The sequence below is a fragment of the Galeopterus variegatus genome, unplaced genomic scaffold, assembly GCF_000696425.1.
Source record: "Galeopterus variegatus unplaced genomic scaffold, G_variegatus-3.0.2 Scaffold307, whole genome shotgun sequence".
Taxonomy (NCBI): Eukaryota; Metazoa; Chordata; class Mammalia; order Dermoptera; family Cynocephalidae; genus Galeopterus; species Galeopterus variegatus.
Window position 1 is genome coordinate 589,295 of NW_007726418.1, and position 11,863 is coordinate 601,157.

Consider the following 11,863-nt stretch of genomic DNA (forward strand, 5'->3'; position numbering starts at 1 on the left):
TCTCCACAGAACAGCAAGCCAGGTGTCAAAGCTGAGCTTGCAGGCAGAGCTGGGTGGACGTCGGGCAGTATAACCAGTGTGTTTGGAGTGGGTGTGGGCTGATTATCTGATCCCAGGCAGGCAGGGTGAGCTGGCTGGGAAGGAATGTGCTGACTCATCCACGTCTCAGTTTCTCCCAGGGTGGAGGGCCGCCCCTGGGGCCTGGGGAATCTGGGAACAAAAGGACGGACAGTGGAGCTTACTATGAAGCTTGTGAGAACAAGAGTCCCAGCCACAAAAATTCAGGGCCTCTTTCATTCCAGTTTTCTCCCAGCAACCACGTACTGAGAACCTGTGAGGTACAGGCCCTGCACTAGGGGACGGATTTGGGGCCATCAGGATATAAGCCACCCTAGACAGGCCACCAAATTCGTAGTTTTGGATCTGCCTTAGAGGACATCTGCCTGAGGCCAAAAGAATTGGGCTTCCTTCTTGTTTCCCAGGGTCTTCAAGCTGCTGTTCTTCAACCTCAACTAGGTGACATGGGCGGGTCACTGGAGCCACTCCATCTGCACAATGGATGGATGGGGCTGGGGGAAGGGCAGTGGGGCTGTGAATCCCATTGTCTTCTCTCCTGTGTGTGTGTGGGGGGGGGGGGGTTAGTTTCTCTTCCCCTGGCTCTGTGATGGCTGTGCATGTTGACAGCAGCCTGGTGTGGGGGAAAGTCCAGTCTGGGGGTATCTTCAGGCACCCAGCCCTGGGCTGCTAGCTCAGAGCTGCCTCCAGAATGGGGTAACCAGCTGGGTGCAAGGCAGGAGGGGCCCCATCTGCTTCAGAGCCAGGAAAGTCTGTTTGCATCACGCTCCTGCCCTTCATTACAGAAGTACCAAAACCAGTGTTGTCACCAGCCCTTTGAACATGCAGTTTTCTTTTCAGTGGAGCTCCAGTTCTAAGTGGGGCTGGCAAAGCCAAGGTTTAGTTCTAAGCGGCTCAGTCCATCTTCTGGAGGGACCCCAGCGAGGATTCACCTGCCTGGAAAAAAAAACAGGAGAGAGAAAATCCCCAAACCCTAGGCTTCAAAATGTGAGGCATAAAAGAGATGACACTACAAACAGATTTTTATGCCCAAACCAAAGGTGGCAGAGGATACTGCTGACAAAACACAGCTCTGGCCCAGTTGGTTCCAGTGGGCAGAAAGGAGAGAATGACTTCTGGTTCATAGCAGCTAGAAGATCATGGGCAAGTCGCTGGCCATCTGGGAGGCTTCCAGTCTTCCCAGTAACACAGGGAGAATTCTGTCTCCCAGGGAGCTGTCCCAAGGGTCTGGTGTGACACAGATGTGAGTGCACCAGGTACCAGGTACTGTGGTTCTCACTGACTTTAGTCCCCGCTAACTTCCAGGAAAAGGAAAGTCGAGATCTTGGAACTCCATTCTGGAGGGGGGATAAAGAGCCAGGCCGGGTCCTGCCAGGTGAATTTTGGGAAACTCAGTCATAGACACACGAGCATTCTTCAAAAGTTACCATTTCAGAACACGATGGAATTAAAGGACCCTAACCCCAAACTGTGAGCATTCTTCCAGACACTGCCCCACCCCTGGAGGGCAGGCAGTTTCCTGTCCTTATTTAGAAAGTGAACTGCAGTGAGTGGGCCTCTGCAGAAATAACCCCCCGTCTGTGGTTACTGCTGAGCCTAACACCTCTGGCTGGTGAAGATCGCTAATACTGGGTGCCCACAGGGGCTCCTAAGGGTGGTCCTCATTGTGCAGGGCAGGAGGTAGCTGGAAGCATGAAGGGGCTCGTCAGGGCCTTCAAGAGGAGAGCAAGCTCCCAGGGAATCCCTGGCCTTTTGCTGGGGCTCACCTGGTTTTCCTGGGACCTTGGTTAATGACCCAGTTCAAAATGAGGGATTGTAACAGGAGTAATGACCTGAGTTGTAAACTCCACTTTCCAGGTGGTTCTAGCCCCTCTTCCCTCTCAAATGAGCATACTCAACAATGCTTTGTCTAATTAACAGACTTGCTTTCCCATCACTAGCATGAGAAAAAATGAGCTTTTGCTGGGAAGATGTCACGCCAAGCCCCGTGCAGAAGGAGGCCAGGCCCACAAGCTGTTCCCATGAGAAGCAGTGGGGAGAGGGTGGGGAGCTTGAAGAGAGAGAGTCTGACAAGGAAGGGAGGAATGGGCTGTGCAAGGATCCCCACCCTATGAGATGATCTTTCTATTTCACTCCTCAAACTTGACAAGATCTAGGGAGATCATGACATGCTGAGAGTGGTTGGGTTTTGTGTATATGGAAGCTGGTGTACAGTCACAGCCTGTGTACGAACTGATATGGGGACAAGATGCAGTAAGAAGGATGGATCGGGGCACACCTGATCCCTGGTCAGATCTAGCCAGGACAGTCCCTGCCCTCACAGAGGCCCTGAAGAAGAGAGGCTATGACTCGATGGTGGCCCCCAACCACAGGCTGCTTTGGTGGCTTTGAGACTGGGAGATCTTCCACAGTTATCTATTAATTATGTCTTGCCCTTGCAAGGAGAGAAGAAAAGGCCCTTTCCCTCTTACCCTGTCCCCAAACCCCTGGGTTTGTGTTCTAAGGATCAGGCCAGGGTTGTAGGGCACCTGTAGGGGGCCAGGCAGGGGACTGAATGGAGCCAGGAAGGAGGGGCTGGGAGAGTCATAGGGCCCAGGCCCATCCAAAGCGGGGTGCTGCTGCTCAGCACCTCCTAGTATTGTCCGGGGCCTCAGCTGGGCCCCAGCTTGTAAGATCTGATTTTTCAATAGCAACTGAACATCTAAATAAAATAATGGGACATGCAAATGGTGGCTCATTTAAAAATTGTAGAAACAATTTCTTTGCCAAACAAAACCCCATCTGTGTCCATCAATTTATGAATGGATAGCAAATGTAGTATCTCCATACAATAGAATATTACTCAGACATAAAAAGTAATGAAGTTCTGACACATGCAGCAATGTGGATGAACCTCAAAAACATGTTAAGTGAATGAAGCCAGACACAAAAAGCCACATATTGTATGATTCCATTTATATGAAATATCCAGAATAGGTGAATCCATACAGACAGAAAGCAGACTGGTGATTGCCAGAGGCTGGGGGGAGGAGGGAAGGAGGGGTAACTGTTTAATCTGTAAGGGGTTCTTCTGGAGTGATGGAAAAGTTTTGGAAGTACATGGAAGTGATGGTTGCACACCATTGTGAGTTGCACAACTCATTGTCACTGAGTTCATTTTTAAATGGTTAATTTTATTTTATATGAATTTCACTTAAAAAAAAACAAACCAACAAGACAAACACAGCCATCTGCTTCCATTACACATACACATGTTAGCAGCCTCTCTCTGCTTCCAGGGTCCAGGTGGTGAGGACGGTGAGAACTTTCTTCCCAGCAAGGAAGGAGTCTGGTGGTGTCCCAAAGAGCAGGGGCCTGTGGGTGCTGGAGGAGAAAAGGGGAGTGGCCCAAGCTGGGAAGGGTGAGTTGGTCACAGGGTGACTGTGGAGGCTGGGCATTGAGGTGGGGGACCTGATGCATGGGAGGGACCTTGAGCAGATGCTGCTGTGTCGGGCATCTCTGGTCACCATGAGCAGCAGTGCCAAGCACTTGGCAATAGTCTTGGGTAGCAGTAGTCACATCAACGTTGGTGCCAAGCAGGACCAAGATCGGCCCTCCCCCCATTTTCCTGGCACTACACACACTCCAAAATTTTGATAGAATCCAAAGGAAGTGTAGAAATGCCTGATACGGTGCATCCTCCAGGTAAAGGGACTTCAGAGTCACATTTAATTAGATTGGACACGTTTAATTAGATTTAGGAAAACAAGGCTGTGTGTGCCACTCTGGGGACCACACAGAGAGCCCGCAGAACCCAGGGTCTGTCAGGGAGGGGCGTGATGGAGTTTGGGTGTGTTGTCCCCTCCAAAACTCATGTGGAAATTTGATCCACAACGTGGCAGTGTTGGAAACTGATTGAGTCATGAGGGCGGACACCTCACGAACGGATTAATGCTCTCCCTGGGGGAGGGAGGAGTAATGAATGAGTTCTCGCTCTATTAGTTCCCATGAGAGCTCATTGTTTAAAAAGACCCTGGCACCTCCTCTCTTTCTCTTGCTTCCTCTTGCCATGTGATCTGCTCGTACCCACTGGCTGCCTGCCACTTTCTGCCATGAGTAGAAGCAGCCTGAGAGCTCGTTGTTTAAAAAGACCCTGGCACCTCCTCTCTTTCTCTTGCTTCCTCTCACCATGTGATCTGCTCGTACCCACTGGCTGCCTGCCACTTTCTGCCATGAGTAGAAGCAGCCTGAGGCCCATGCCAGATGCAGCTGTCCCAGAATCGTAAGCCAAATGAACCTCTCTTCTTTATAAATTACCCAGTCTCGAGTATTTCTGTCATAGCAACACAAAATGGACTAAAACAGGGCAGTAGAAGGGTAGACACACCTGTCCAACCTTTTTGGGTGGCAACTGACAGAAAACCCAACTGAACTGGTTATGGAGAAGGTGGCTGTGGGCATGAGCACATGGAATAACTGGCTAAGTGACATGAGAATCCAGGGCTAGGCCTCCTTTGGATGCACTTTCTTCAGGGACTGAACACCACCAGGACCTGTCTTTGTTTTTCTTCCTTTCATATTTGCTCCATTCTCAGATGGGCCCTCTCCTGGGATCGCTAGAGGCTGCGTAGCATCTCTCAGCTTCATCTTTAAGCTTCAAGTCCAACAGCTGTTTCTGACTCAGCAAAAGTCGCCTTGAGTCTCACTGTCCTCGGTTCCTAAAGCCATCACTGTGTATCAACGAAGCCCAGGGCTCAGACCCACACTGCATCCCTAGTGGGGCAGGTCTCAGCCTTGCATCAACAAATGGACTGAAGCCAGGGGGAAACAGATGGGTCTCCAGCAATGCTGGGGGCTGTCTCTGGAAGGAGGGTGAATGAATGATGTGTGGTCAGACAAGCAACCAAAAAGCTCTAGCTGTGAAGGCTTCCTGGAGGAGGTGACATCTAAGCTGAAGGATGAAGGGATGGTCAAAGCAGCAAACGTAAGTCTTAGAGGTGAACTAGAGCATGCTCAGGGAGCTCCAGGGTGCTCAGTTTCCAGGGAGCATGTGGTGCATGGGGGAGACTGATGATAGGTAACGTCCCCAAGGTCTGGGGCCATCACCAAGGATTGCGTTTGCCAGACCAAAAGGGTGTCAGCTTATCCTGAGGACAATGGGTAGCTATGGGAAGAGTTTAAGCAGGGAATTAATGTGGTCAGATTTGCATTAAAGAAAGACCATTCTAGGTGCAGTGGGCAAACCCCCAACATCTGTTATCTACTCATCTAGGAAGACATCTCAGTAAAGGTCTTGCTATACCTGTCTACTGGGAAGGGCACCTTTAATGCAATGACTTCTACTTGCAAGTTTAGGTATTTTTAAGACAGACATTTTAAACTATGAAATATTTCAAACATACCGAAAATTATGCACTGATTACTCAGATTTAACAGAAGTTAGCATATTGCTGCAGTTGCTCCAGATGTTGTTATTTTATTTCAGAAATAAGAAGTAACACATAGACACATTTGTCTCCTTGCCTGCCCAGAGGTAACCACTACCCCAAAGTTAGTTTCAATCTTTTCCATGTATGAGAGTACTTCAAAAGTTCATGAAAAGATTCATATTATCTTTTAATTCTATTTTTTCACAAGCTTTTTGAAGTATCCTAGTATGTTTTTACACTTTTACTACAAACACTATACATATGTATACATGGGTGTGCATAGAGCACTTTTTCTTTAGTCTCCTTGAAATATATCTAAAAATTCCTGCTTGCTCCATAAAGACCAAGTCTTCACTAGTGAGTTGAAATAGAGCATTGACACACAGACATTAGCCTAATTTATGTCCACAAAGTGCTTTGGCCTAAAATATTCAGAGAAGTAAGGCAAACATCTGTCTTGCCTCAAAAGAGCTGTTGGTAAGCACAGTCTTTCACTTGGTTGATATAGTCTTGGCTTATGCCTCAGAAAGAGTCAAATGAATCATCCAGACCCTTTACCAGAGTTTGCATCTTCCAAGAGAGTCTTGAGTCAGTACTAAGATCTTCTGGGATATCAGTTCTTTACTTCCTTGGATGTCCTCTCTCCTACGTCCCCAAGCACAATCCCTTGAACCTTGCTGGTGCTTCCTTGCTGGGCTTCCTGCAATGGACATTTCAAGGGCTGTTTGTAGCTCTGGTGCTTACTGAGGCCTTTCAGGCAGGCAAAGAAAACACATTCCAGGGATAGGGGTCAATCTTGGATAAGATGAATCACTGCCCCTTCTAGGGTAATTAACTTTCCTACCAAGTGGCTGTTTGGTCTCCTTGAGGGATAATAGCATATTGGGGTCTCAGGGTTGGTCTCTGTTACTGGTAGGTGGGACACTGAGCAGTGACAGGAGCTGGAAACCCATACTGCTGGCCCATGCATAGACCCTGTCTCTGTCACCCTGGCTCCTCTGTTCATGAGCTCACTATGCAAACAGTGGGTGGTCGGGGGCAAAGGCTGACTGACATCTACTGGCAGAATCATCCTGTTCGCTTATTTGTTTAGTGCCTTTTCTGCAGCAAATATTCTGTCTTGGGCATTAACATGAGACACAGTGACCCTCACAATTCATGCCTACTCCTGTTGGTTCACCAGTCGCCTCTTCCCTGAACCTTCTTGCCCCCAATCTTCCCATCTTGCTCCTCCCAGGCCCCTCAGCAACCAGCTGAGCCCATCCTCGCTGCTCACGCACCTGCATAGATTCTCCTCACAGGCCACGCTCTTTGCACACAGTGTGGATGACCTGTGCTCTTTACCTCGAGCCCCACCCATCAGCAAGACCTCCTTGCCCTGCTGTCTTTCAGGGTCACCCCTGTGTGGGGCTGTAGTATGGCAGCAATCCAGCTCAACTGGTACCCACATGCTGAGACAACCCACATGTGAACCAAGATCGGGCTTTTCCCTCGCGTGTCAGCTGTGATAGGACCCCCTCATGGGGCCAAGGGGTGAGCTGAGGAAGAGATGTCAGTGCAACCATAGCGGGTGACCGCTGAGCCTGCCACCTCATTGTGCAGCTCACTTGTGCTCTCTGGCCTGTTCCGCCCGACCCTGGGCGTACTGCTTCCATCTTATGAAGAATTGCTGTGGGGCCTGCCACCTTATGAACTGGTGGGTCTGACATTACCTAGTTTATGATGGGCAGTTCTGGCCACATGACCATTGGATGTCTCATGGTCACATGGCCAGCCTCTGCCAGGCTGCAGTAGTATGGGAGGTGCTTCTTTTTGAATGCTACCTAGTGGTATCACCTCGATCCAGAACCGCACAGGTCTGTGCTGTGCCTCTTCTGCTGGGGCTCGCCAGAGGCTCCACACAGAACCTTTTTCTACCTCAGATACCTCTCGTAGCGCGGGGTCTTCCAGGTGTTATGGCCCACACAGCAGGGCTGCAGGTATTGTAGACAGGATCTGTTGCGGGCCCATTCTTGCTCTGGTCCCCCCGTAACCTTCACCCTTTTGTGTTGCCCCCAAAATGGGTCAGAGCAGTATTCTCAAAATGCTGCCTCCAAACCCCAAGAGGCATATGCAGCATTGTGCTTCTTTCATAGCAGAAGAATATCCAAAGGACAAAAATGTGTCTTTTACTTTGAATGGGTTGACCCCATATGTCCCACAACAATTGGGTCCCTAGATCTTGGAAGTATTTATGACTCATTTTTTTGAAGTGCTTGCATCCGAGGTCCTCACCACTTCTTGTACATCTGGTCCAATTAACACAACGTTATCTATATTATAGAGCAGTGCGAGGTTCTGAGGAATATTGAGATGGTTTAGGTCCCTCCAGGCTCTGTTGTGACACAGAGAGGGTGAATTTACAGAGCCTGATGGCAAGATCATGAATGTATACTGTTTTCCATCCCTGTGAATTCAAGTTGACCTGTATGGAACAGATTGCATCTGCCAGATCAGTAGCTGCACACTGCTTACCAAAGGTGAGTTAATCTTCTCAAATAAAGATACCGTATCTGGCATAGCGGCTGCAGTGAAGCTACTACTCAGTTAACTTTGTGGTACTCTAGTGTCACCTGCTGTGGTCTGATTTTTTGAATTAGGTAAGGATACCCTGGGGACAACCATCCATGTGTCTTTCCAGCTTTGAGGGTGGCCTAATCTGTCATTGCTTTGAGGTGTGACATTGTTTGCGATTTCTGTCCTGGTAGGTGTGTTGTGGTTTCATTAGCTTCTGCTTAGTCTTGACTGCATCATAGCCCCTACTCTACTGGTCAACTACCAAGTGCATCCATTGCAATTAAACAATTGGGAGCTGGAGAAATGACAACTGGTTAGGCCCGTGGACCCAGTGGACCCACTGTGACATGAACCTGGGCTATGGAGACATTACCTGACCCCCACATGCCCTGATCCAACAAGGGAACCATGGTGGCTCCTTGGAGCTGGGAGGTCTGGGTATTTCTCTTCCCCAGTATACAATTACCTGAGTGAATGTCCATGGGTTCCTTTTGGGAAGGACTGGGGAAATCACTACAGTATTCTGTTGACATGGTTTTGCAGGGTTCTTCTGCATGATGGGTTCTGGTTTCTGAGAACTGGCTCAAGTCTGGAAACTGAGCAAAGGATTGTGATTATATATTGTGGTGGCTGACCTCAGCTTTCTGTTCATCTGTGGTCACTTTGGTCATCCTTGGTCACCTCAATGGCAGTTTTGGCATTTCAACTTCATTTAATGTGGACGTTGCTTTTCCCAAGCTTCCAAGAGTTATTGCAGCAGGATATCAGGACAAGCCCCTAGAACCTTCTCTGGGTGTTAAATCTGGTGTCATGGGGGAGTGTCTTCACATTGACTCCTCCTCACCCAGCTTATATTCTGACCCCCTTGGTCCAGGACCACGAGGATCTCCTTCGGGCATGTTCTCCCAGATCCTGCTGGTGCACAGTAATCAAGTCCCACAGCTTCTTCCACACATAATCCCTGTCTTCCCTTAGCATGTCCAGCACTTCCCCACTCAGGCTATGCTAAAATTCAGCCCTTGCTGTAGGTCCAGGAGGGCAGGTAGGACAGACCCTGAGGAGGGTGGGCATTGTCTCATGCAGCTTCTGTCTCATTCAAGCATCATCCAGCAAGGGAGGTGCTTCCTCTCGTGAGGGCCAGTGAGCCACTGCCGCAGCCCCAGAGGTTCAGGGGACTCAGGGGTCAGGCTTTTGAAGTACGTCTACCTAGATATTCCCACCTCAAGTCTCAGAGTCCCACTCCTCCCCATCAGAGTCTTTACTGGGCTGAGAAATCAATTCTCTGAAGTTCTGCTGCTCTTACAATAAAGTCCTAAGGCTGCTCTTCAGCTCGGTCTGCCCACTGGCTATGAGAAATGAGGCTTTCTTTAAGCACTGCCAAGGAAGCCCTCTGGCTTTCACATTTTGAGCTGATGATTCCTTGACTTCAGCCCATTATTTTCTCTCTTCAAAGCATGAATAGTATTCAGCAACCACCACCCAGGTCCACTGTCCTAATAATTATCCCCCCACTCCCATTTTTCACATGCCAGAGACATTGTATGAGCTGGTACACCCCTCTCTGGTATGCCGCTCCAGTTAGCCACACTGGAGTCTGCATTTGCGCAGCTACTGCAAACTGGGCAGGGAGAAAGATGACATGACTTGCCCAGTTCACTGGGTGAGTTAATAACCAAGCCAGGAATAGCAGTCCCTCTTCTGGGCTCTATGTGTAGGGAATAGAAGAGAAGCTCTTTGGATTCCAAGACAAATAAACTCCCACAAACTACCTCGACTAAGAGTGAATACAGTTATTGCAGGGATTCACATGCTCAGGAAGCCAGGGAAGCCTAAGATCCGTCCTGGAAAACTGTAGAATCAGGTCTACCAAGACCAGAACCAGTATAACATACCTCTGGGACAGGAGAAGCTGGGACTCTCCACTGTAACTGGGTACTTGACATGGGCCTGCCCCCGTCTGTTGTCTCCATTGGCTGGCCTTTTCTGTCCATACTTGAGAGCTAGAAAATCAGATTGGCATGACTAATAACAGTTACTGCTGGGAGAAGATGTTGCCATCAGACCACATCCTGAGCTGTTGACCAGAATGTATATTGGCTATTGTTGGACCAACCTGAGGCAGCAGAGCCCAGGGGGTACAAGCAGTGCCCTGGAACTGGACTGCCTGGTCTTGAAACTCGGCCCCACGGCCAACAGGCTGTAGGTTCTTGGCCAAGTCACTTAACCTTTCTCTGCCCCATTTCTCGTTTACAAAACGGAGATGATAATAGTAGCTCCTCACAGGGTTGTGTGGAGGGTTACCTGAGTTAACATTGTTTACAGCCCTTAGAGCAGTACCTGGCACATAGTCCATGGTCTGTGTTTGCTAAAAAAAGAAAAACAAAACAAAACAAAACAAAACAGAAAAACAGCATAGTCTGTGGCAGAGTGGGAGCAGTGGGAGCAGAGAGGAAAACAGAGAAAACCTGCAAAGGGAAAAAAAATATTTGTTGAGGGAAGTTCAGGCCACCAGGATTGATTCAGTTACCAAGTCTCCCATTTTCTGTTTAGTCCATGTCCTTGCCTGTAGAAAAACTCTTCTTTGAAATGGTCTGAGTTGGTTTTTTCCCCCTTGCTACCAAAAACGTCTGTCTGGAGCAAATACCTTTTTTCCACTTCCACGCATTGAAGTCCACCCTCACTTTAAAGTCTCACTGGACAGCCCGCCTTTCCTCCATAAAGCCTTCAGATTTGCCGTCAGAAATCTCTTCTAAGCAGCAGTAGCACGATCTGTACCTCCTTCGTGCCTCTCCCCGCTTTCTACTTTGTGTTGTGGGCATTTGTGTACATGCCATCCCTCCTCTACTAAACTACATGGTGTCTGTGAAGTCGGGGAACACAGCTGAACAGATATAGCATCATCAAGAGCTTTTCAGTCTGTGACAAAATTTGAAATACGATCTACCTCTCCAGACTTTATGGCCACACCATAGATGCCCCCAGTGCACATGAACCTGTCTTATTGCATTCTGAAGGCAGTCTAGCGGGACACTGTGGCTGTTAATAGGGAAAGGGGGACTTCTTAGGCTGTGTGTCCTCGTCCCTCCATCTAGCTCTTCCCAAGAGAGGAAGAGTGGGTAATATGAGTGGTCAGACCCTAAGACACTGGTTAGGCTGCCTTTTACTAGAGGGTAGGGTCACCGTTTGTTAGAGGTGAGGACACAGCTGTGAGTTTCCTCTTGCCCTTCCCATGGAAAGTATGACCAAGCAAAACCTGATTCCTCAGGGCAGGCCCAGCCATCCTTTTTTTTGTTACTTTCCATTCTGTGCAGTATACACACCTATCAAGGCCTGCCTCGATTTCCAGCCTACTTTCTCCACGTAAGGCTGAGGTTGCAGATCCAGGTAGGTGAGATTCACGGGTAGTCAGGCTAGTGAATGAGAATCAAGCATCCACTCAGGTTTCCTAATGAACCACCTCCTGCAAACCCACCTGTCCCAGAATGCTGCTTTGGGATTCTCAGCAGGGACACCATATCGTTCATCTTCCAAACCAGGCATTTCGAGAGTGAAAGGGGAGGTTGTTAACCTCAATGCTGTTAAAATAGGCATGAACTGGGTATGTTGCAGGCAAACCAGGGCTTGGGGCCCCCTAGTGATTAGGCTCTTCTTCCGTATTTGTACGGCAGTGATTCACTTGATTCACTTCCCATTTGGTTCTCACCTTTGTGTGTACATCTCCTTTGGTGAGAAATCCCAGGGGGAGAAGAGAGAAATTTCAGTATCTGAAAACCAAAACCCAACCTTGAATACTTTACAGGTATAATTCATTAAAATGGTGAAAA

General features: G+C 48.8%; 1 protein-coding gene across 1 annotated transcript in view; it reads right to left on the minus strand.

Annotated features, from left to right (window-relative positions):
- The window catches only part of CDCP1 (CUB domain containing protein 1), a 117,032-nt gene extending 106,640 nt beyond the window's left edge, over nucleotides 1-10,392 (minus strand). The window contains exons 1-2 of the mRNA XM_008567289.1: nucleotides 10,377-10,392; nucleotides 9,932-10,039 (exon numbers count right to left, since the gene is read on the minus strand). Of these exons, the coding sequence (XP_008565511.1) occupies nucleotides 9,932-10,039; nucleotides 10,377-10,392 (124 nt within the window). The remainder of the gene's footprint in view (nucleotides 1-9,931; nucleotides 10,040-10,376) is intronic.
- Between the last annotated feature and the right edge of the window lie 1,471 nt (nucleotides 10,393-11,863).